Source organism: Chanos chanos, chromosome 4, assembly GCF_902362185.1.
Source record: "Chanos chanos chromosome 4, fChaCha1.1, whole genome shotgun sequence".
In the NCBI taxonomy this organism is placed as follows: Eukaryota; Metazoa; Chordata; class Actinopteri; order Gonorynchiformes; family Chanidae; genus Chanos; species Chanos chanos.
This window is the reverse complement of record NC_044498.1, coordinates 10,158,677-10,181,650: the sequence shown is the minus strand read 5'-3', so window position 1 is coordinate 10,181,650 and position 22,974 is coordinate 10,158,677. Positions and strand designations below refer to the sequence as shown.

Genomic DNA, 22,974 nt, shown 5'->3' with positions numbered 1-22,974 from the left:
ATTTGAAATGTTGGGGGTTTTCATGAGGACTGCTCTCTACATGTAATGTAAAATTTTTTTTTTTTTTTGTTTGTTTTTTTGCACAGAGATATTTAAGGTGGAAGGTTAAACGAATAATGTATGGAACTGGCCACTATGCTTTTGTGGACAACTTATTATATTAACCTGACTCCGATGTATTCAATAAACTGAGGAGATATTACACAGACGACTGATTTTGATTATTGTGCCTGAATCGCTTTTGTCTCAATAAATGAAGTACAAGCATCACTTCATTCCAGACACATTTACCAAAGTCTTTATTACAAATTACACAGCTTACAAAAATGTACACGTATACACAGTTGATGTAATTCCTAACCTTAGTGCTAAAACTTTTTTATAGACATGAGCTTAATATGTAAAAGAAAAAAAAAAACATGACTGTACTCTTATGGATTTACTTCTCTAAAGTTTAAAAAACAAAATTTCCTTCATATTCACTCAAGCTATCCTACGTTCGTGAAAACAGTTGGTGTCTCAAACTGGTATCTGCAGTTCAACGTTCACCAACTAAAATCCAATTATACAATCATATACCATCAAAATTCCTGTTGTCTTACGCTGAACGGTTGGCAACTCTAAAACTGAATTCATTCCAAATGCAGTGAAACAGTGAGACAGGACTGGTAGTGGTCATGCATTGCTGTAGACTCTTTGCATGAAAAGATTAAACGAAACCAACATGAAGGGCCTGAGAACAGTACAGAGCAGTGCATGGATTCGTAACATTATGATTCTGTACCTGAATTCTTTGTCTTTTTACCCTGTTGACGTTTTTTCCACGTCTCCATCGCGTTAAAATTGACCTCTAAATGTGAGATCATCACAAAAGAGGGAACTGTGAAAAACTGGTCTCCAAGCTTAAGCTCATTTTCCTTTCACAGTCTCAGTTAGTATGGTCTTGTATTCCTGCTTCACACCAAATACAAAATGCTTTCCTCTCCCTCCTTTCTTACTGAGCTCTTTATTCTGTTTAGGGAGAGCTAAGGATTTTTTTTTTCTTTTTTTGTTTGTATGTGTCCCATTGGGTCTTTCTCTTACGCTTTCTTTTGAGGGGGTTCACAGTCACAGTTTAAGCTGTGGTGGCATCCTCTTCTATGACACAGTGAATGCCGTTTCCAGGGCTGCTCTGGATAGCCTGTGTTGTGTTGCTAAGGTCCCGCACACTGCTGTGTTGTGATTGGTTCTCGAGGCGCTGCACGCTGCCCTGCCGTGATTGGCTGTCGAGGCGGTTAGTGCTGCAGTGGCGGGAATGCTCATTGAGGCGGGGCATGCTCCCATAAGGGAGACGCTCCTCAGGGCCGCGGAAACTGCACGCTGTGTACCTGACAGGAGGTAAGGACAATTCAACATACTTGAGCACATATTAAACAAAAAATTCAAGTTAGTAATATGAAGTCTGCTTTTCTGATGCTGAATAGTTTATAAATTGAAAAAAAAAAAAAGAACCCATAAGATGTCATTTTTTCAGTTTCTGAAACAAAGTGTTTATTTCAATATTTGACACGATTCGATTTTTGCAAAGCCAAACACCTTTCGCATACACACGGAGTCGACCGGCCAACCGACCCCTTAACCCGAACGAAACCAAGAGGTTGCGGCGGCCCCGCCCTCACCTGCCGTCCCGGGAGCGGTGTAGGCTGCCGTGGAAACTGCTGGCTTTGCTGCGCACGCTTCCCGCCCGGCTGGTGCTGGCGCTGGGCGGTTCGTCCAGCATGGCGAGGTGCGTGGAGGAGGCGTGCGTGGACGTGCCCTGCGTGGATGTGCCTCGCGATTTTCTTATGACGGGAGTGTTGGGGTCTCGGAGCAGCAGCTGGGTGAAGTCTGGCTCCTGGAGGACCTGCCTGCTCTCGTTCACCGTGCCGCTGAGGACCGGAGAGGGGGAGGGCGTGGGCGTGAGAGACAGGGACGGCGGGAAGGGAAAGGGCGGGATGGAAGGCAGCGAGAGACGGAGGAGGGAGGGAAGAGAGAAAGGGAAAACGGTGGGGATGGAGGAGTGAAATCGGATAAAGGAAGAGTGGGTGGAGGAGGGGACGGGAGAAGGGGTTAATGCACTAGTACGAGGGGGAGAGGGGTGTGTACGCAGAGAGGAAGCCTTTTCACTACAACTACAACACACTCTTCCTTAGCATGCACTGCTGCTCACAGAACCTCACGGTCTTCATGTATTTACTTTACTCTTACACAAAATCGGACTGGACGTTTTGGCATGTGCACGTAGTACTTAGAACTAAACACAGCACATTACAGTTCCCGTTTATTAACTGACATTGTCTTAAAGATATTTTTAAAACGAGACATTAAAATCAAAGAGGTAAATCCTGGGTTGAGTAAGTGCGTTGAGAATGACTTGTCTTACATGGGGAAGAACAGTTATACACTCAATATATATATATATATATATATATATATATATACATATATATATATCTCACAGTGTAACAAGCAGCATGTGTGTTGTTTTTGGAAACTCACGCTTTTCTGCGGTGACCATGGAAGAAGCTGGCCCACTCGAAGCAGGTCTTCTTACTGCCCACCCAGAACACGGAGGGTATTCCTACCACCAGCATCATCAGATACTTTATGAGGAAGAGAGCTATGTCGGGCCTGCTGGTCTGCTCCACCTGTAAAACAGCGGAGAGAGGGCTCATCGTATTATACGCCGATTATAACGCTGTCACAGCGTAACTGGGACGATCAGAGCATGGCTGGGTGAGGATTCACTTAAAATCAGTAAGCTACTTGCGGGAAACTTCCCCAGGGAGAGAGGGGTTGGCAGCCATTTTGTGGCTATAGCTTATTTTGTGTGTGTGTGTGTGTGTGTATGTTTGTGTGTGTGTGTGACGCTGTGTCAGTGTAATTGTGTGAGTCCCTGTAACCCCTGGGGTTGTGTGTGATTGTGTGTGCAGTATATGTTTTATTTCCGCACAGTGCACAGCCCTCTGCTCGCGGCATAAACAGAACTGCAGCCAACACAATCGTCTCTCTCTCTCTCTTTCTCCCTCTCTCTCTGTTTCTCCCTCTCTCTGTCTCCCTCTCTCTTTCTCCCTCTCTCTCTCTTTCTCCCTCTCTTTCTCTGTCTCCCTCTCTCTCTCTGTCTCCCCCTCTCTTTCTCCCTCTCCCTCTCTCTGTCTCCCTGTCTCTCTTTCTCCCTCTCTCTGTCTCTCTCCCTCTCTCTCTCACTGTCCTGTAGATGGTGCACTTGAGCCTTTCTTCTGTCAGCTTTACCTCAAACATTAAAAGTATAAACACACACACTCCTCCAAGTCTTACAGGCAATTCTGAATTCCCTATGATGACTGATACAAATCAACCCTGTTAAAAGTACACACACTCAACACATGGTGAGAAAAAAAAAAAAGAAAAAACACAGGAACGCACACTGCTATAACCTCAGTTTCCAGCTCTAAAAATTCGATCCAGACAACGCAGGGAAGCTGCTCTCCTCTATATGAGGAGATGCATGTTGACCTCTTCTGTCAAATGTCTTACAGCCCCGGTAATGATCTGATTTTTCCTCTGTGTTCCTCTGTTGCTCACTGCAGTGGACAAGGCCTCATTAAACCAAGGCCAGGCAGCCTCAGTCACGGACGCAAACATACACAGTGCTCGTTGCACCGAATGAGTATCTCCCTGGTCACCGGATGACAAATCAGCCCCGGCGCTCTCTCACAGCCTCTCAGCTGTCATGTGTGATTTCTCTCTTATCTTATCATGTTAGAGATGCAAGTATTCTCAGGGCACAAATAAGCTGTCGTGGAGCTGCTGCTATACGCTAACTGTGACTCTCTGTTTGAATGTCCTATTTGACTTTCAAATGTACATGCTACTAGAGTGACTGGAATGACTCTTTTTTCCCCTCTGCTTGTCAGCATTCATCTTCATTATCAGGTGATGCGTCGTGTTATTCTGTGCTATATTCTACAAAACACAAAGCTCCTTTGCTCGCCAAGAGAAACTGACTTTAGAGATAACAGCCCTGTAGTGAACAAACCCACTGCTTAGACCAGTGTATTTATTTTAGCTTTGGAAAATGATCCTCGTCTTCAAATCACTGCCTGTTACCAGCTGTCATCAAAGTTCTATCCTTCAGTAAACCTCTTACCCTAGATACCAACACACAGTCCTGATCATTATTTCAATTCCGAGGACAAGGATCTCTCTTCTATAGTGTTACTGTTGGGTTCTGGAAGTAATGCTGAGAGAGAGACAAGACAAACTGAAATAATCCACCTTTAAATAAAAGCCTGTTTTACTGTTGATCCCTGGTGAGTGTTTCACGGAGTGCTCAGTCAAGCTTGACAACTAGCACAGAATAGTCTATTTTTGTACTTCAGCATATAACCAACACAGACTCTTTTCAATAAGAGAGAGAGGGAGAGAGAGAGAGAGAGAGAGGGAGAGAGAGAGAGAGAGAGAGAGAGAGAGAGAGAGAGAGAGAAAGAGACAGAGAGAGAGAGGAAGAGGAAGAGTAGGTGCATTCAAGCACAAAGAAGGAAAGTTCTTAATAATTCACAACAACAGGGCGAGCAGAACTTTGCTTGAGGCTCATGGATGCTGTGATGCACAGAGGAGCTTCAACCTGAACATAATGAAACAAACCTACAACTACAGCTATCTACAATCACTGTGGAAATCCACTAAATGCAGGTCTTAAAGATTTACACTACATGTCAAAGAAAGAGAAGGAAAGAAAAAAAAAAAAAAGGTTTTTCAGAGCGGTTTGGAAAGCAGTTTCCTGTTCTCTCACCTTGTAAGGGCAGGGGATGTGATAGTCTCTGCAGCGTTCTTGTACCCAGGTGGTTTCCCACACCGATCGGTAGCTCTGCTCATATAAGTAGCAGCCGATTACCGTTAGCAGTGGCACAAGGTAGAGGACAGAAAACACGCCTATCCGAATCATGAACTTCACCAGCTTATCCTGGTTTTCCTTCTCTAAAGGTATCTCGATTCGGACCCGGTTCAGTGCCGCGATACCGGCGAGGAGCAGCGCCACGCCGACCACCACGTCCAGACAGAGGGGCACCAGGAGGAACCATCGCAAAGCCACCACGTCGTAGAGCCCCACGAAACACACGCCGCTTATACTGTCGCCCTCGATCTTGTTCATGGCCATGAGCGTGACGGTTAGGGCTCCGGGAACGCCCCAGGCCACCGCGTGGAAGAGCAGAGCTTTCTTCTCTATGGCCTCGCAGCCCCATTTGGGCACTGCCGCCAGGAACCAGGTTATGGTGAGAATGACCCACCACACGCTGCCGGCCATGGTGAAGAAGTAGAGGGCCATGAAGAGCAGCGTGCAGGCCTTGTTGTGAGAGCCTTGGGTGACGGTGGAAGCTCTGAAGCGCCCGGGACTAGCGGCGTTACACGCCACGCGGTCCTCCAGCAGGAAGCCCAAGAAAAAAACCAAGGAGACCATCATGTAGCAGACAGCGTAGAAGATTATGGGGCGCTCGGGGTAACGGAAACGGCCGACGTCGATGAGGAAGGTGAGGAAGGTGAAGAGGGTGGCCGAGAGGCAGACGATGGAGATGACTCCGATGAAGTATCGGGCGAAGACCAGCTCGTCGCGGCCGAAGTACATGTTGGGGCACGGCGGCGAGCAGTCACGAACGCCCATGAAGGAGTAGCCCAGCTCTGGATTGATCTTCAGCTCGCGCGGGCACCAGAAGCCGTAGTCCCTCTGGACCGAGATGGGGGACTCCTCTGTGCCTTCAGCCGTGGAGAGGAGGTCAACAGCACGAGGGTAAGATTCATCACAGTCTGGAAACCTGAGAGAGACAAACATCGAAAATGACAGCGTTTACCTCAGACGATACATCGTTTAATATGAGCAATAAGTCTAAAAAGACACACTTCGGCTAAGAGGGGCAGCCCGTGGCCAAGAGGTTAGGGAATCAGGCCGGTTCAATTCCCAGGACCGGCAGGAAACATCCATGGCTGAGGTGCCCTTGAGCAAGGCACCTAACCCTGAACTGCTCCTGTGCCTGGTGTGTGTGTGTGTGTGCACTACCGGTGTGTGAGGATGGGTTAAATGAGAGGATAAATTCACTGCTCACTGTGTGTGCAATCACGGGATTCTATTCTATCTATTCTATTCTAAGAGGTGCTGGCTTCTGGAGTCCAAAACAAACTAAGGAAATGGAGCCACATGCATCCCTCTAGGCAGTGTATGCTACTGAATATGAGGTCATGAAATTATACTGTGCAACCAGTATGACTAGTTGGGGAGCCTAAGATTTATGAAAATACCTGAAAAAGAAAATGGCCACTCAGAAAACTGAAAACGCAAGCAAGCATGGAGATTTATTAACAGCATTCTTAAAATGAGCCGTTGTGAGCATTTTGTGCAAAAGCTTTACTAGGGAAAACTTCAGCCCGGTGCTATGATATAACTTACACGTATATGGCTACAAGACTGTGTAAGACTGCTTGTGTCACCCTAAATGAAATGGTAATGACATAGCTCTTTGCGTAGCTTAGCATCCAGTCTTTAATTCTGGTTTTTCAAACACATGTGAAACAGTCGAAAAGACAAAAAGGGCGATCTTTGTACCTCTTACAATCCATCTCTTCTGGCCAGTTTACCCCAAAGATGTCCATGAGTTTGTAACAGTCGCTCTTGGCGCGCTGGCACAGCCGTCGACATGGCAACGTCACACGACCGTACTCGGTGCATACGGGTGCGTAGAGGGCACACAGGAATGGGCGCAGATCCGCAGAGCACTCCAGATTAACCATGGGGTGAAAAGGCTGTGTCAAGACAGGAAGGGAGAGGGGAACACACACAGAGGGAGAGAAAGAGAAAAAGAGAGAGAGAGAGAGAGAGAGAGAGGGAGAGAGAGAGAGAGAGAGAGAGAGAGAGAGAGAGAGAGAGAGAAACAATGATTATCATAGCAGACAAGCATTAATGGAGAAGCAGACTTTTTTGAAAATAATGTCCGTGTTACTCCATACATAGCCACGCAGAACGTGATTTTTTTTCTTAGTGACATATTTCAGTGTGTTTCAGTCTACTCACAGAAGTATAAGACAGCAACACTGATTTCAATGCTAACGTTAATGTAATACTGTATATACGCAATGCTACAGTTTTATGCATAACTGATAACCAGTAGCAAATGACCTCTACTGGTAAAAGAACACCCTATTCCAAGGACACAATAATATACGTGTTAGTGGTTTAATGAAGTCAGTGCCCATTCTTTAACACAACATATATTTCTGGTTTTAACAGGTGCTTGAAAATGGGAACGTGGCCACTTGCCAACTAACCCAAATACAATCAAGCCTATCCTCCAAAACTGTGTGTCTGCTTGGCCCAACAGAATGAGAGGGGGAGGGGCCAGAGACTGTTGGGGTATGGTAACTCAACCCCCCTTCCTATCCTAACGCACCCCACTTTTGGAAGAGGAGTCTCTGAAGGAGGCTTTTTGTGTGGGGCGGGGTAACATGCTGTTCATAGAGGCCCACTCTACCAAAAAGGCATTCTGGGAGAAAGAGCAGCTGTGGGGCAGGACTTTAATATGTAAATCCCCAGGGTGGAGGAGGGGGTGGTGTTGGTGGTGTGAGGGGGGGGGGGGGTTAATAAAGGAGACTCCACCCAAGACAAGACACTGCATCCCTGCAGAGGGAGAGACTCTTTGTGATGTTAGCTTTGGAAAGAAGGGGCGGGGGGCAGGCGGGGGCGGGGGTCGATTCACCCTGTTTTCCAAAATCTGAAGATGAGCTACATGAAATGCTACTACACTGGGGAATGGAGGGGATTTGGCCAGTGATTATTCTGCAGCATTTCATGTTTGTTTGAAACATAAATGGGTGTCAGGGCATAATGCAAATTTATTGGAATTCTGTTCAATCACAAATATCATTTTTTTTGTGGAGGGAAAAAGTGAAAAAGGAATAATACAGTGTAATACTGAGAGGTTTGGGTAAGATACTATAGTGTAATAAATCGCAGTGTAACAAACAGATCAGAACCAATCGAAATGCTTTGTAATTATGCAAATGATAATACAGTGGACTATGGCTCTTAACCTACTTTGGTGCTTTTTTTGGTATGGCCCTCAGTGAACTGATGAACACTGATGAGTAGTCACTGAATCCAGGTCCTGTTGACCATTCTAATAATAGATCACATTTTTCCAGATGTAATTTGCCTTATTTTGTCTGATTGAAAAATTCAACCACTACTGTGTAAAGTCTATATAATTTGTCACGATCCTGTCAGCTATTTCTGCAACAGCCCTTACTGTAATGTGGATTATTGTAGACTATAGATTATTATAGATTGCTTTATCGTGCTAACAGCCCTGCAAACCTTATTGTCTCTGCACACAGACGCTCCCAAAAATCAAGGATCAAGGAATTATGACCCATTCTTCAACGCATTTCCCATATCCATGACACATGTCTCCTGTCCACTTCCAACACATGTATAACACAACCATGCACATATTCACACACTGGATAATTACACTGTCATCAGAGTTACTATGCTCCATCAAGACGCCCTTTCAAAATGTCTGTAAAAACGGATTAGGATGGATGTTAGGCTTGCCAATTTTGACACAAAGCACCCAAATCCAGCAATCTTTTCTAAACACCTAATCCATATTTAACGCAGTGTGTTGCATTTGGCTCAAGATCTACAAGTAACGTGACAGATGAAAACAGGTCTGTCTTAATGTGACGATTTAGTGAATATTAAAAGATACCCCACAAATGTTGAGGTCTCGCACCATAACGTAAAACAGAGCGAAGCGGTTCTTCAGCCACTCTTATCTAAAGAACAACAAAAACCTCAAAGCCAAGAGCTCACATAGATGGAAACGACTGCATTTAGTTTAGTTTTATACAACAGTCTCTCATACTGTGATGTGTACAATTAAATTTCAATGTTGGGGAATTCTCCCTGCATTTCTGCAACTTTTTACAATATTTTACAACAAAATCAAAACATTTCCAAAAGTTATTTGTCAGAGGCTCTCAAGAAGCAAATGAATGTTTGACCTTTAACCGAGGGCTCTAAGAAATGACACATTTCCTCTTACAGGCTAAACGTCAGATTAATATGAACTCAGAGTCCACAGATCTTCCCGACAGATCACAAATGTTCACATCTCAAGTGTATCTCTGGAGCCCCTGATGACAGTTTGCACCTGTATTTTATTACTGAAGACCTAATGAAAAGCCTTACACTACTCCATATTAAATTGCCCAACCATGGGTGGCCACACTTTCCCCATTAGATTAGCTAAAAATAAAAATGGGCGCCTTTGTTGGCTGGTCTGGTGAAAAGCATTATCTCATCAGAGCCCTGTCATACCACATTAGAAGCATGGCTGTGATCTTATGAACTTAAATGTGTATCTAGATGTCTCACTGTTGCCTTCAGGGACAGTGTACTGTTAGCTGTCAACACATGAGCAACTCAACTGAGTTCCCTGAATGCAGGCGAACGCGTACTAAAACTACAAATCCTCTGCTGCACAATAAATATCAATGTATGTATCCATACATACAACACGCAACTTCAGTGACAGGGAGTATTCTGGACCATGCAGGATATCCTGTGCATGATTCACGTTGAGTATCTTATGTCAGAGGAAATAATACAAATCTAATGACATTAGTGGTCTCCATATACTCTATACAGTACATATCCTTTACGGCTCATGTAGTTTAATTCATCTCAATGCCCCTGAAAGCAATCATGCTCTAGTACGTAGGATTACGACTGTAATGTATTTTGAAATATAGGACAACGCGTGTGTGGGCTAGATCCATTTTTCTCACGCAAACAGGATATCTTAAGCCTAACATATAGATAACAACAGACACACAGTTTAAAAACAGCTGCTCTCTGCCAGGGGTTATGCTGAACAGTCAACTCTAATGAAGAACTGCAGCCAATTACACCCTCAATTCAATTCCACTCTAATCTGTTTTTGTAGGGGGCTTTTTAACGGTGGGTTGGCACAGAGATTCTGAAAAACTTGTGTATTGTACACATCTTGCATAACGTGGCTCCGGTAGAAATGCATTCCAGTGATCTGTACTTATAATTAAGTATCCAAAAGTACGAATCAATCAATTTTCTTCAACAGAAAGTGAAATAATAGCACTCCCTGTAATTCTATAATTTCCAAAACTGAAAGTTACAGAACATAACAATTAGTGTAAGATGAACAGATCTCCCTCTCTCTCTTTTTCTGTTTTTCTCTCTCTTTCTCACACACACACACACGCCAGTGATCTTTACTCTTCATGGCTTTGCTCAATACTCCAGATTTCTAATCGACTTCCATGGCAACCGGTGATGTATCGCGGAATAGTTAAAGGGAGGGGTTTCTACTCCATGGGGTCAAAGTGTAGAGGGGGACCACCTCCCGAGAGTAAGAAAGCCTGCTCTTTTGTTATAGTACAATTGGGACTCGTTTCCACAGCAACAGTTCTACCTTGCTTTTGGGGGGAGGGATAAAGGGAGGAGAGGGAGGGGTCGGGGGAAACAGACAGAACGAGAAAAGGACAAAAGCCAGAGATAGGGAGAGGACAGAGGGGGGCTGCTCAGGCATCTCATTAAGAGAGCTGATGAATAGAGTAAATGGGAGAAAATGATAAACAGTCACTGAAAAAAACGCTTTAATTCTTCAATTTATAATTTAATTGCATTGGACGCAATATTCGTTTGCTTGCTCCAATTAGAGCCAACATGTTCAGCTTCATTTGTCATGAATAAGAAACTCAATTAATACCAGCTACATCTTTAATATATTCTCTGGTGCATTCTTATAATTCAGAGTGTAAAACGAATTACTATTTCCATAATTAGGACATCATGTTATAGGCAAAGTCTTAAGAGTCCTTGACGTTTCCGTGATATGCCATACCACTAACATCATTTCAAAAATCATATTCCAAATCATATCATATGTAAAAAGGCTGTCTGTCCTCAGATTAACTGCATAATATAACAGATATGCGTGGGAAAAAAATGAACAGAGAGTGAAGAGAAGAAAAATCAGACTGTGTTCCATTTTAGGCACCTCATATTTCACAGTTAATTTGATTGCACTGTCAGTTTGGTGATGTCACAATGGGACACAGTCACAATGCAGGGTGGCTTAAATGGAGGGTTTTAATAGCCAGCCTCCTCTGAGATGACCGTGTAACTGAGCCGGGTCAAATAGCAGATGTATTGTGGCTAAAGTCAACTGTTTAATAGTTAAATAGGGACATTGTGTAAAGCTTTACATTTCTGAGACTACAGCATAGTAAAGCACCTCAGTAAACACTCACCGCGCATTTGCAAGATACTAAAATGTATAAAATATCTTGAATATAATTGAGAGACCATGTTTACCCAAAAATATTTACTTTTCATGCTTATCTGGTTATGGCTGAGGCTATATCTTGAGTTACAATTATGTATCTTCTTAATAACTGACAGTATGCTCAAATCCCTTACCAACTGCCACCTAACACATCACAACAATTCCACAGACCCATCCCTCAGGCAACTGTCCCATTTCTCAAGAAGGTTATACAGAGTTCAGGCCAAAGACAACCAAACTCTGCTTTAGCCAGATAGTCTCAGAGGACCAGCATCTTTAATCCACCTCTCAGCGAAATGAAACTGTCAGCTCAGTGGCATCCAAGTTTTTCCTTTTATTTTCTTTTAGAATTTTCTCTGTGTTTCTTCAGGCAAACAATGAAGTTAAGATTGAAAAGATAAAGAAAAAAAAAAACAAAAAAACAAAAAACAAAAATACTGGTCAAAGCGATTTGCCGGACAGATAGAGTGGGACACCTTGGACTTTTTCCAAGTAACCAATCACCTTTTAGTAATTGTAAAGACTATCCATCATCTTTATCAATGCTACACATGAACCTAATTTCCATTTAAAATCACATTTCACTCTGCGTTGGCCTTTTCTTTCCCCATTAGTTTTGCATTCTCCAAATGTGGGGATCATGCCAAGACAAGAGGGAAACACAAGGGGGCAATTGAGCAGTCCAGTTTTTCATCTACACAGATGCTTCAATCATGTGCTGCACACAGGATACTGCTCTCTACTGAAATATGCCTGTGCATTCAAAAACTGCTTTTTACAGCACTTTGAACACACGCATATCCAATTACAGTACTGGAACTGGAAACACTACACAGACTATAAAAATGTACGATTTCTGCATTTGTATCTAATACAGAAATCCACATCGATGTGTGTAAACTGGAGCCATTAACTTAGCATGAGGCTCAGTGAAGAAGCAATTGCAAGGGTAAAAATAATAGCAAAGACTAACTAAAAATCAGCGGCTTTACCAATCTGTAACTGACAATAAAAAGAATCAGATCAAAAGTCAAATTATCCCTAGGTATGTCAGTGGCTATTACTGAACGATAAGGCATTTCTTTTTTTTTTATTTTTGCATGAGAGGGCAAGAACTTTATATTTGAACATGATTGTACAGTCTTTCCTGCATTACTCTCTGAGAGAGGATAAAGCTGACTTTGAGTAAGAACACAGCCTGGCCTGGCCTGTTTGTGTGTGTGTGTGTGTGAGAGAGTATGCACAGGTTACATAATGCTATAATTTCACAGAGATAGAGAGGGAGCGGAGCAGATGGGCAGCCTGGGATGGCACCATCCTTTCATCTCCTTCCCCACTCCCCCTTCTCTCACCTCCCTCTGTTGAGATGGGGTCTGACCAGCAATGTGTTGGACCACAGTGGGATTTGGAGGAACTCTACTGTATGCATTGAGAAATATAAAGGCAACATTAACAAGCTAATGCAGTTGCTTTCAATTGGGCTCAACCGGGTTCAGCTGAACACAGTGTCCCAGTAAAGAGGATTAAACAGTAGCCAGAATGAATCCAGCAGTTGTGGCTGTAGATACAGAGATTATAGAGCAATCAACATAAACAACAGCCATAGGCACCATTAACCACCAGAAATATCACATAACCTGACATACATTTCTCCGAGCTGCAAAAACGAGGTTGCGTGAAGGCTCATAAGTCAGTTACATAAACGATTTCAGTCCAATCCATTCTGGCCATTCTGTGCACAGTTTGATCCAAAACACTATTCTGCATCATCCCATAGTCAATTATTAATCACGCAAATCAAAGATAACTTAGCTTAATGTCCCACAAGAGGGATTAAAGAATCATTTCATATTGAATGTTGATGTGAAGTGATCCGAATAGTTTGCTCTTCAAAGCAGCAAATTGGAAAATAGGCCAAATTAAAAATTCCAAATAATTATAAAGGGTAGGAAGGCAGACACCAAAAGATTCCAATTTTGGTGGTAAATGTGTGTGGTAAGTTAGTTTAAAAACAGTAAATTAAAGTGATCTGACAAAACGAATGGAATAATAACAATCTTGTCTGACCAACCCTCTCTTCATCTGATAATTGTGCTATTTGAGATGTAAAGAGCCACAGGGAAGACAAATTTTAAAGTATTTGTCTATGGTATTGTCTTAAGATTTACTGTACTGTATTTATTTGTATGTATTTGTTTTTTTTCAAATTTCATTTTTTAATTTCTATACTAATCTTTCTCTGCAGCCAAAATTGAAAAATAAAAAAAAATCTAAAAAATGTTTTGCATATAATGCGGACATCGATATTTTTTTGATTTTCCTCTATTACTGTGAATCCATAAGGGTTTCATACGAACAAATTGAAAAAAAAAAAAGAAACAAATTAGGGAGAGTGCACTGATTTTCTTTTCATTGTGTTTTTACTCTGTGTAGAGTCTGGTAGTATAAAGATGTGTTTCACTGTTCCGTCGTGTAAAACATTTTAGAATTGTAGTATCTTTACCTCCATGGCCAGTGCAGCGGTCTGTTGATCGTAGTGGTTGAGAAGATTTGGCATGAAGGTGGTGTTGTAAGAGAGACCCTGACACATCCTTAAGGTAATGGGTTCACATGTGAACATGCTATGGCTGCCCGTCGCTTCCATATTTATAGCCATGCCTGCGGTTAGCATGGAAACCAATACCCACAGCAGGCCCATCATGCTAGGGTCAGCCAAAAGCAATACAAGGCTGGCTGGATCACTTTCTGCAAGGTGCCCTGACAAGGATGGAACCCGTATTGTAGGAGCTGAGAGAGGGTGGGAGATTCCCTCTCTTCACAAAATTTATGTGTGTTGACATAATCCCCTCCATCCATCAGTGGGGTGTGCCATCTCTCTTTGGGAGAAGATCAACCATTCGTGTCACTGGACAGCCATCATCTCTCTGGGGCAGATCGCTGGTAGTCTTGCATCTCTGTCTGATTTACTTCACAAACTTTCACAGTCCCAACATCTGTGCAGCAGAGAGCGAGACACAATATTCAGGTCTTGGATCTGAAAAGCATCGGCAAAATTGTAAAAAAAAAGATTTCAAATCATTCATGACAAATGCACAATATAACTTATTATTATGGACATATGTATGTAATGATAAGCAGATAATAAAAGTAAATTTAGTAAATAATAATGAAAAAGTAAGCAATGAATTATTCCTATCAGAGATGTAAACTACAACTGGGCAAATACTTTTCCTGAGAAACACGGTACTACGTGAATAAGGCACATTTGTAAACACAGCACGTTAAAAGAAGCTTGTTAAAAGAATACAAACTGGCGTACCTATAGCTTTATTTCTCTATATAAGACCTAGATTCACGGCGAACGTCATTAACGTAGGCTAACACCGCTTGAATTCCACAGAAACCTATACAGAGTTCACACGCCCATGTATTGTGCATTTCCACAACCCGTTAACAGAGCGGAAATGTTTCTGTTTATTTTCAGAGATTAAATGGAGCACATTTAATCTACACAGGATGGCTACATCAACAGCGGCGTATCAACATCTCTTGCAGAGCACCATGCTTTTCATCGCCATCCTATTACTTAAAACAATAACGATGAGACACTTTGTTACATCAGTTTATCTACAGCCTAACAGCCATGGCAGTAAAATGTATATCTAGCATCAATTTCGCGCCCAGCTGGACTCAACGAATTAATGCATTTCAGTACAATGCAATGTTCGTGAACAAAAGGTGACGGTTTCTTCCTTTTAACTGCTAGAGTGCGTCAGGGTCCGGCGAATTCGTACACACGTCTCAATAATACGCGTTCTTCACTATAGCACTCCTTGGGTCACTCTCGTTTGACCATAAACTTAGCCTGTGATCGTGTTGAAAATAAACATTGTGAAAATAAACATGATACATTTACCTCTTTCGTCCGAACCATTCACGTGTAGCACTCCTCGACGTACTCCACTGTTCCGAACAATGAGACGTTCCTTCGGCAGGTTAGGGCTAAGTGAGAGCGCGCGCACTCGACAGTGCGCGCTTCCGAGTGTCACTACTGCTCTACAATATGGTTATAAACGGAACGATCGATGAGAGTCCTCCATATGGAAAGTTGTAATCAATTTAGATTTTGTTCAGTCTTTGAATCCCGTAAACTCCGTTATCGCTGTATTACGTCAGCACGAGAAACGTTATCACTTTAAGGGTTAGCAGTAACTCATAACTTTGAAACCTTATCCTCATTCTCTCCTACTGACGTCAGAAAAAAATAAATGAAAATTCGGTTTGGTAATGATTTTCTGGAACTCTGTAAATCAGGTTACTAAGTCAGTCTGAGCATTATTAGACGCAGTGTTGCAGAATACAACTGTATCTTCACAATACTGATTTACTGTTGTGAGAAAAAGCAAATAAATGACTTCAGCGCGCCACCGCAATGTGACAAGCGGTGTTGTTAATCAGCGTTGCTCCTAGCGACTCAGGGGCGGCGGTGAACTGGCTTGGGTATAGCAACTGGCTTGCGTTACAGACAGACAGACATAACGCAAGACGGTACCATTACTATGGAAACTAGTAAACTATAAAAACGAGGAGGAACATAGCTGTCAAGAAAACAAGAAGCAGTTGGGGGCACAATAAGGAAGGAATGTAGAAAGCCATTTTCCCCTCTCTCGCGACTGAATGAAGGTATCGATGGTAAGTCAGGCATCTGCGATTCTTTTGAAAAAAAAAAAAAAAAGCACTCCGCTACTGTACAGGTGACAGTAAAGATAAAGCTAACCGCCTTTATCTGAATGGAAGTAATTTTGTCTTTAAATTTATCAGTGTGATTAAATATTAAACTGAAGAAGAGTAAGAATGCTAGTCTAATCTTAAACAGGTCTAATTTCAGGCAGCTGCACTTTGGTCAGAGAAGGAAAATGTCTGTTGCCGCAAGGCCCACGTGCAATGGTACCAAAATGCAGACAAAAATGAGCACCTGGACACCACTGAATCATCAGTTATCCAATAACAATGTAGGTTTGTGCTTCTAAACTGTAACTGAAAATATTAACACATCCAAATGAAGACTTTGAGGCTTCTTTCTGTAGAAATCATCAAGCTGAAAAGAAATTGTACTGTATTGGTATCTCAAGGGACAGTGCTGAAATTTTAGATGCACTTAAATTTGTTTTTTCCCCTGTGTGCAAAACCATTCCAACCAATAGGTTTTTATGGAGAGAAGAAATCTGCTTGGAAAATGGGTAAGGATGTCTCTAACTGTAAATAATTCAGAACTGGATACACTTTTGACAGTGTGTGTGTGTTGTTGTTGTTTTCCTGATTTTTCTGTATTTGATAAGTACCATTACTATACTTCAACTTTAGCTACTTTCCCACTTACAGTGATCCCAAAAGCTTTCTTCTAAAGGAAAAAAAACATATATATCAAAAAAGTTCAAAAGGAACAGCTAAGTCAAAACAGAAATATCTGTAAAAGATTGCCACTTGCAAATAAAACCTTTTTTAATGCACGTACATTCTGCCTCTGTCTTCCTTAGTTTGATAAATGGACAGATAACCAACGAAAGCTGGTGTTTCAGGACTTCTTGTCCAGATGCACACTCAGTCAGCTGAAATATCTAAGACAGACTCTGTGTAGCCAGGTGCCAGAGGAGGCTCTGGACTTCATTACCGTCCTCCCCAGGGTCATATCTCTTTATATCTTCTCCTTCCTGGATCCCCGAAGCCTTTGCAGATGTGCACAGGTGATGTAACAGGCACTTTTCATTATACACCTTGCATACAGTGCCCTCCATCATTGGCCTTTTTCTTTTTACTTTGGTCAATTGTGAGTACTGCTGAAACTGTAGAAGTAAGAGTATTGAAGCAGCTGGTTTGCCTAAAAATTCTCTGCTATACTGGAGATCTTAGAGCCAGTCGTAATGTAATGATAAACAGCAGACAGAACTGAAACGGGGGGGGGAAACCCTTTACTAAAAAGCAGTGCTGTATGTTGGTTGTAACACCTCATTTGGACTATGTTTTGATGCATTGGTAAGAACTCGAATCTGCAAATGTCATTGCAAACATCATGCAAAAATCCATTATTTGTAAACAGGTGAATTGGCATTGGAAGACTCTAGCAGAACTTGATCAGCTGTGGATGCCTAAATGCTTGCGTCTTGGTTGGTGTATAAAGTTTACCCCCACGCCATTTGAGCAAGGAGTTTGGAAGAGACACTACATTGAAACAGTGCTGGATCTTAACATCAGCAAGCCAAAGGTGAGTCTATATTTTTAGTGGATACATAAGATTTCAAAGCAGCGTTGAATGCACCACTGGTTTAAATGTGTTTCTCTTTCAAGCATTTTCAGTTTTTTTTTTCTTTCGTGAGAATATACGGTTGTTTTTTGTGTTTTGTCTTAATCTCTGCACAACAAGACCCCTGCACAGGAGGCGTTTGTAATTCCTGAGGTGAAAGTGATTGGCTGCCAGGCTGAGGATCAGATCACAGAGGCTGATTTTGGAGAGAGGAGACCCGGCCCCGTGAGTCAGCATGGGACAGGGTCAACGTGGTGTAAATCTCAAAGAACAGTTAAAGGACCTCCTCCATGGAGGGATGCGGACAGACACCCTAAAGACACAATCCGCTTCAACTACCTGGAGAATCTAGACCCAATTGAACAGGCTAGACAAGTGTAAGGAACACACTCAGTTTGAATCTTGTGACACATACATGTACAAAGACACATATTCAGACTTGATCACATGTTGAGGCTTGTAGTTGTAATAACATAGCGACAACAACTATCTGACTACTCTTCGTGTCAATATATAATATTCACAAAAATGTATTCTCGCCATGAAATTCCAAATCTTTAGTGTGCATACAAATTCATAACTCACATGTTCTGTTTTCTGTTCATCATTTTCGTCTGTGGTTTTGTGTATGTGTGTGAGAGCGAGAGGGAGAGAGAGAGAGAGAAGGAGAGAGAGAGAGAGAGAGAATGAAACAACTTGATGAAAATGATGTGAAAATGATGTGCTATCATCTTCTCCTTAGGCAAGCAAAGAACAGATGGGTTAACTTTAGTACAAGAAAACAAGAAAACAACAAGAACAACGTGCTGTCTTACAAACTGCAGAAAGCAAAGTCTCTGGTAAGCTTGAACTTGTAGAATGTGTCCAGTCCATTGCTTCACACACGTATCAGAAGCAAGGCAGTGTAAAAGCATTTCTTGAGACAACATGACTAAGGGGCATTATGCATACTGAATGGAATTTACATGGAAAATCATGTAAATCGGCTACACAGAGAGAGACTACACACAGAGGAACAAAGACATCTATGCCTGCAAGCAAGGGACACAGGACACATTAGAAAAACTGAATGCATTTTACCCAAAAAAATACGAGAGATTTTGGCCTTTGAAATGTAGACCTTAAATTTCAGCATACAAATAACACTTTTTTTTGTTGTTCTCTCCTTGAGATGTTCCTATCACTGGATTTAAACACAGCTGCTGAGCAGAGACAAATCAGACCAAAGTGGGCGACTCTGAATTTTGAGGCATACCCAAACAACGAGGATGCTGCCAAGAGACTGACCCAAACATCCCAATGGAATGCTGGGATACGTCCGGGTCCAGTGAGACCCCCAGTGCCTAGGCTAAGTGTGGAGGGACGTCGGGCATCGCAGAGGTCTCAGAGGAGCACACCAAGTGAGAGCTATGCTCAGTGTTGTAAATCTTGACACATCTCGCTTAATGTAATGCTTAGTGGTGGCAACAAAAGCGTATTTGCTTTTGTACCTGTGAATCTGGCTGTAGAGAGGCGTCCTTTATTTTACTTGTTTATTTTAGTGGGTGGGTCACCTGACACCTATTGTCCTAGTTCTCGTTCTAGCAGATGATGTTACTTTTAGATGTAGGTTATCTTTTCATTTTTTCTCTGTGCCAGAACACCTTGATATTTCTTTCGGCGACATAAACATGCCCGCCCTTCAATTTACATGGGGCTGCAGTTAACCGACCCATGTTTTTTCAAGACCGTAACAGTCTTACGCTTTTCTGGGGGGCAAATAAATCAGGTTTACATGATTAATGAGGTAGCAGTGCAGTGTGAAATTAGGTTAACCTGTTTAACAACTGTTGTGTTGCAGCAGTGCCTCTGTTTGAGGAACATCCATGGAAGATACCAGCATCCAGCAGAGGATCAAATGAGGACTGACCTGTGTTGCCACCTAGTGGAGAAAGAGGAGAAAAGCACAGAATGTGGTGATTCACACAATAATGTCTTCAAAAATCAAAGAATGCCAATATATAACAAATAAAAACTGCTAAAAACGTACAAACATAATAGTGTATATCCAAATATTGTAAACATGTTATGGGACTGTCTGCCTTTGTGGGTATTTTTGTTGTTGTTCTTTATTCGCTTCTAATTCAGATTCTACTCATTAGTGTAACGATCTCATCTCCTCCACCGTCCGGTTCCGCCATTCAGTGTTCTGTGTCACCAGTCCACTAATCAACGGTCTGATCACCTTTTTCACTCATTATCATGTGCACTTGTTTTCTGCTCATTAAGGCTAGTTTCAATCTCTATAAACACCCCTGTCTTTGCTTTGTGTTGATTACCATGCGTTGTCTAGCTTACCTGTTCAAAGTGCCTTGTTACGCTCCATGATCGATTTGTTCCCAAACCAAGTCCCTGCTTTTAAGCCAAGTCTGTTCCTTGAGCTTACGAGTCTCGTTTGTGAGTTTAGGAAATCCAGCTGTATCTTGTCCTGTCTCTTTGTTCCTGGGCCTGTCTCTGTCGACTTGTTTACCTGCCGTTCTGTTTGCCTGCTCTAAATCTGAAATGAAGACTCTTAGTTTTGCGCTTGCATCCTGTTTCCTGTCTCCTTCCTGACAGTTAGCTAGATCAAGACACAGTCATCTCAGGAAAAATCCAAAGAAATATTAATCATTTAGATCAGCTACACGTCCTAGTCTTTAACGATATCATTCAGCCGTTACAATCATTTCATGTCTACTTCTATATGGTCGTTTTTTTCAGTTCTGGTGACCTGCCTCTTGACATTACACCTGGTTCTCCTGAGTGATTCATTATGTGTTATTCTGTGTTTTATGGGCACATGTGGAAAACCATTAAAAATCACATAAATGAGTTAAAATAACAGACATGTTATTTTATCATTAGCTCATAAAGAACCCAAATTCCCAAACTGAGTTGGAAAATAAAAATCACATTATGATATACTATTTGCATAAAAATCACATTATGATATACTATTTTATATGTGTTTTTGGGAAGGATGTTAGGGCATTGTCGACTGTTGCCGTGTTCCTAGATGCATTTTCTTGCTTTTCTTTAAGGAAGTGATTCCTACCATAATCGCAGGGCTCTTCTTAAAGGCGTAAAGCACCATTCACACATCAGCTGCATCTGAAAGTACTCTGCAATGAGATAATACAAATGATCAAATAAAATGATCAAAGTGATGTACAAAAATAGATGATCCTTTCACACTGTGTCTCTCTGTATGACCACTGAAAGCTCCACAGGTACACCTCAATGTAATCTTGATTATTGATGTAATGCTCCAGACCTTGTTCAGTTAGAACAATGCCAGATTAACTCAAGCAGATTTAAAATGGTTTCCAGTGTGAGGTTTTTTAATCATTTGGACAGCTTTCATCCCGAGTCTTTCAAATGTGTCTTTTTTCGTCAGATCTTTCGACTATATCTTTAGCAATGAGCTTAAACTTTCAACATTTCAGTTTAATTTTTCAATGTGTTCTCTCCTCGTTTCGGTTTACGGAATGTTGAATGAAAAATCTATAATGAAAAACACTTGCTTGGTTTGCTCCCTATTCATTCCCACGATGTTATGCCTTCGATGGCTGCAATACTTTATTGCTCAGACATACTGGCAATTCTCTATCAGAGTTATCTATGGCTTCCTCCCATGAGGAGTGAGTGGTGAGTCAGAGAGGTTCTCTGTACTGCTGCCTGGGTAGAAAATAACAGGAAGAGGAGGATGAGGGAATGAGGAGGAAAAAAAAAAGAGCGAGACTGTAATTTCTATCATCTTTCAGACAAGTCATGAGTAACAAGTGAGTGTTTGTTCTTTCTGTCAGTTTAAGCCTACTGTGTGTGTGAGTGTGTGTAAATGCATGTGTATATGGTATATATATATATATGTGTATTTATGTGACTAGCTAAAGCTCTTCCTAGACAATTTCTCAGTGATAAATTTCCTCTGGATATGTCAGGGTAAAAAAAATCACAAACACACCCTAGATCATCTAGAATTGAAATGGATGTATTATACTAGTTTAGCCAACATAAGACAGAAAAAAAATGCATTTATCTGCCCAGCTCTGCTCATTTTACTGAGTAACAACATTTAGTCCGATTGGCTTCTCATTCTGTGTTAGAGAAATTTTCTGTCCTTGGGCCATTCTCTGCTTAGCCACTGTAGATTCTAAATTCAATACTCATACAATTTACATTTCCCGTTACATCAACAGTGTTTATCCTGCATCAAAAGATCTGAAATTGGAGTCATCTGCTTAGCGTATGCAGTGAATCTGAAAGAAGCACAATAAAGAAGTGCAGGGCCTGATGGTTGAAACATTGCGTTCACTCAGTAGAGATCAACAGAAATCAGGACGGATCCTTAGAGGCTGTGACTACAGAGAACCTAACAACTTTTTCAAACCTATTTCAGCTTAGTGAGAAGTGAGAATGCCATTCCACTGGCATGCCAGACTGGGATCTCCTGATAGCAGCTGCTGAAGTCAACAGCAACACCACAAGGATCTCAAAGTCTGAATATCTGCCAGCAGACAAAATGGCACTGTATACACATACTTTGATAGATAGATAGATAGATAGACAGACAGACAGACAGACAGACAGACAGATAGATAGATAGATAGATAGATAGATAGATAGATAGATAGATAAATAGATAGATAGATAGATAGATAGATAGATAGATAGATAGATAGATAGATAGATAGATAGATAGATAGATAGATAGATAGAGTTGAAAAATCTTTAATTCAGTCCTTTTCTTAGTTCACATATTTAAATCTGAATTATAATGATATGAATAATGCAGCTGGTGGTAACTGTTATAATACCATGTTTTATTGTGCCTTTGTTGTATTGTAACTAATTGCACAGTTATACTTTATATTACATGCTGCAACATTACAATACAGAGTCGTCTTCATAAATGCTCTGATTCAACATATCACTTTCATCACAAAATGTCCAGTTTTAGGCAACATGTTTAGATTCAAAATAATGGTGAAATTTTACCTATTTATAAATCAGAATGCACTCTGATGAACTCATTGTTATTTGCTGATATATCCATCCCCACAGTTTACAATGTTTTGCATTGATCGTCGGGTTGCAAGATTAAAGATTAACTGTCAGACGGTGTAAACATCTTTACATTTTATGCCTGTGGAAGGTGAGTGTTCATTAGTCTTTTCTACATGACTACTGACATACATGCAGCCAGCTTCACTTTAGGCAAAAACCAAGCATACTTCTCCATAGTCAGAGAGAGAGAGAGAGAGAGTCTCTTCTGTCTCA

At 41.6% G+C, this 22,974-nt stretch overlaps 2 protein-coding genes across 2 annotated transcripts; one reads left to right on the top strand and one right to left on the bottom strand.

Annotated features, from left to right (window-relative positions):
* Positions 1 to 1,114: 1,114 nt before the first annotated feature.
* Positions 1,115 to 14,073, bottom strand: fzd3a (frizzled class receptor 3a). The gene is made up of 6 exons (XM_030771848.1): positions 13,879 to 14,073; positions 6,596 to 6,792; positions 4,793 to 5,810; positions 2,518 to 2,666; positions 1,659 to 1,907; positions 1,115 to 1,367 (listed from the first exon to the last, which is right to left on the bottom strand). Exons 1-6 carry the CDS (start codon positions 14,071 to 14,073, stop codon positions 1,115 to 1,117), a joined length of 2,061 nt encoding a protein of 686 aa, XP_030627708.1.
* Positions 14,074 to 16,291: 2,218 nt separating this feature from the next.
* Positions 16,292 to 19,584, top strand: fbxo16 (F-box protein 16). Its single transcript, XM_030770931.1, has 8 exons — positions 16,292 to 16,387; positions 16,580 to 16,615; positions 16,913 to 17,119; positions 17,473 to 17,637; positions 17,797 to 18,053; positions 18,434 to 18,515; positions 18,848 to 19,076; positions 19,517 to 19,584. The coding sequence occupies exons 1-8, from the start codon at positions 16,292 to 16,294 to the stop codon at positions 19,582 to 19,584; spliced, it is 1,140 nt and encodes a 379-aa protein (XP_030626791.1).
* The last annotated feature ends 3,390 nt before the right edge of the window (positions 19,585 to 22,974 follow it).

Bases quoted from the DNA above. Each gene is read 5' to 3' on its own strand.
- fbxo16 (XM_030770931.1), top strand. From the start codon at position 16,292: ATGTCTGTTGCCGCAAGGCCCACGTGCAATGGTACCAAAATGCAGACA. The intron at 16,388-16,579 runs GTAGGTTTGTGC...TCCAACCAATAG, and splicing joins ATCAGTTATCCAATAACAAT to GTTTTTATGGAGAGAAGAAA. The intron at 19,077-19,516 runs GTGAGAGCTATG...GTTGTGTTGCAG, and splicing joins GTCTCAGAGGAGCACACCAA to CAGTGCCTCTGTTTGAGGAA.
- fzd3a (XM_030771848.1), bottom strand. From the start codon at position 14,073: ATGGGCCTGCTGTGGGTATTGGTTTCCATGCTAACCGCAGGCATGGCT. The intron at 5,811-6,595 runs GTACAAAGATCG...TGTCTCTCTCAG, and splicing joins GAAGAGATGGATTGTAAGAG to GTTTCCAGACTGTGATGAAT. The intron at 1,908-2,517 runs GTGAGTTTCCAA...TCCGGTCCTCAG, and splicing joins CATGGTCACCGCAGAAAAGC to CGGCACGGTGAACGAGAGCA.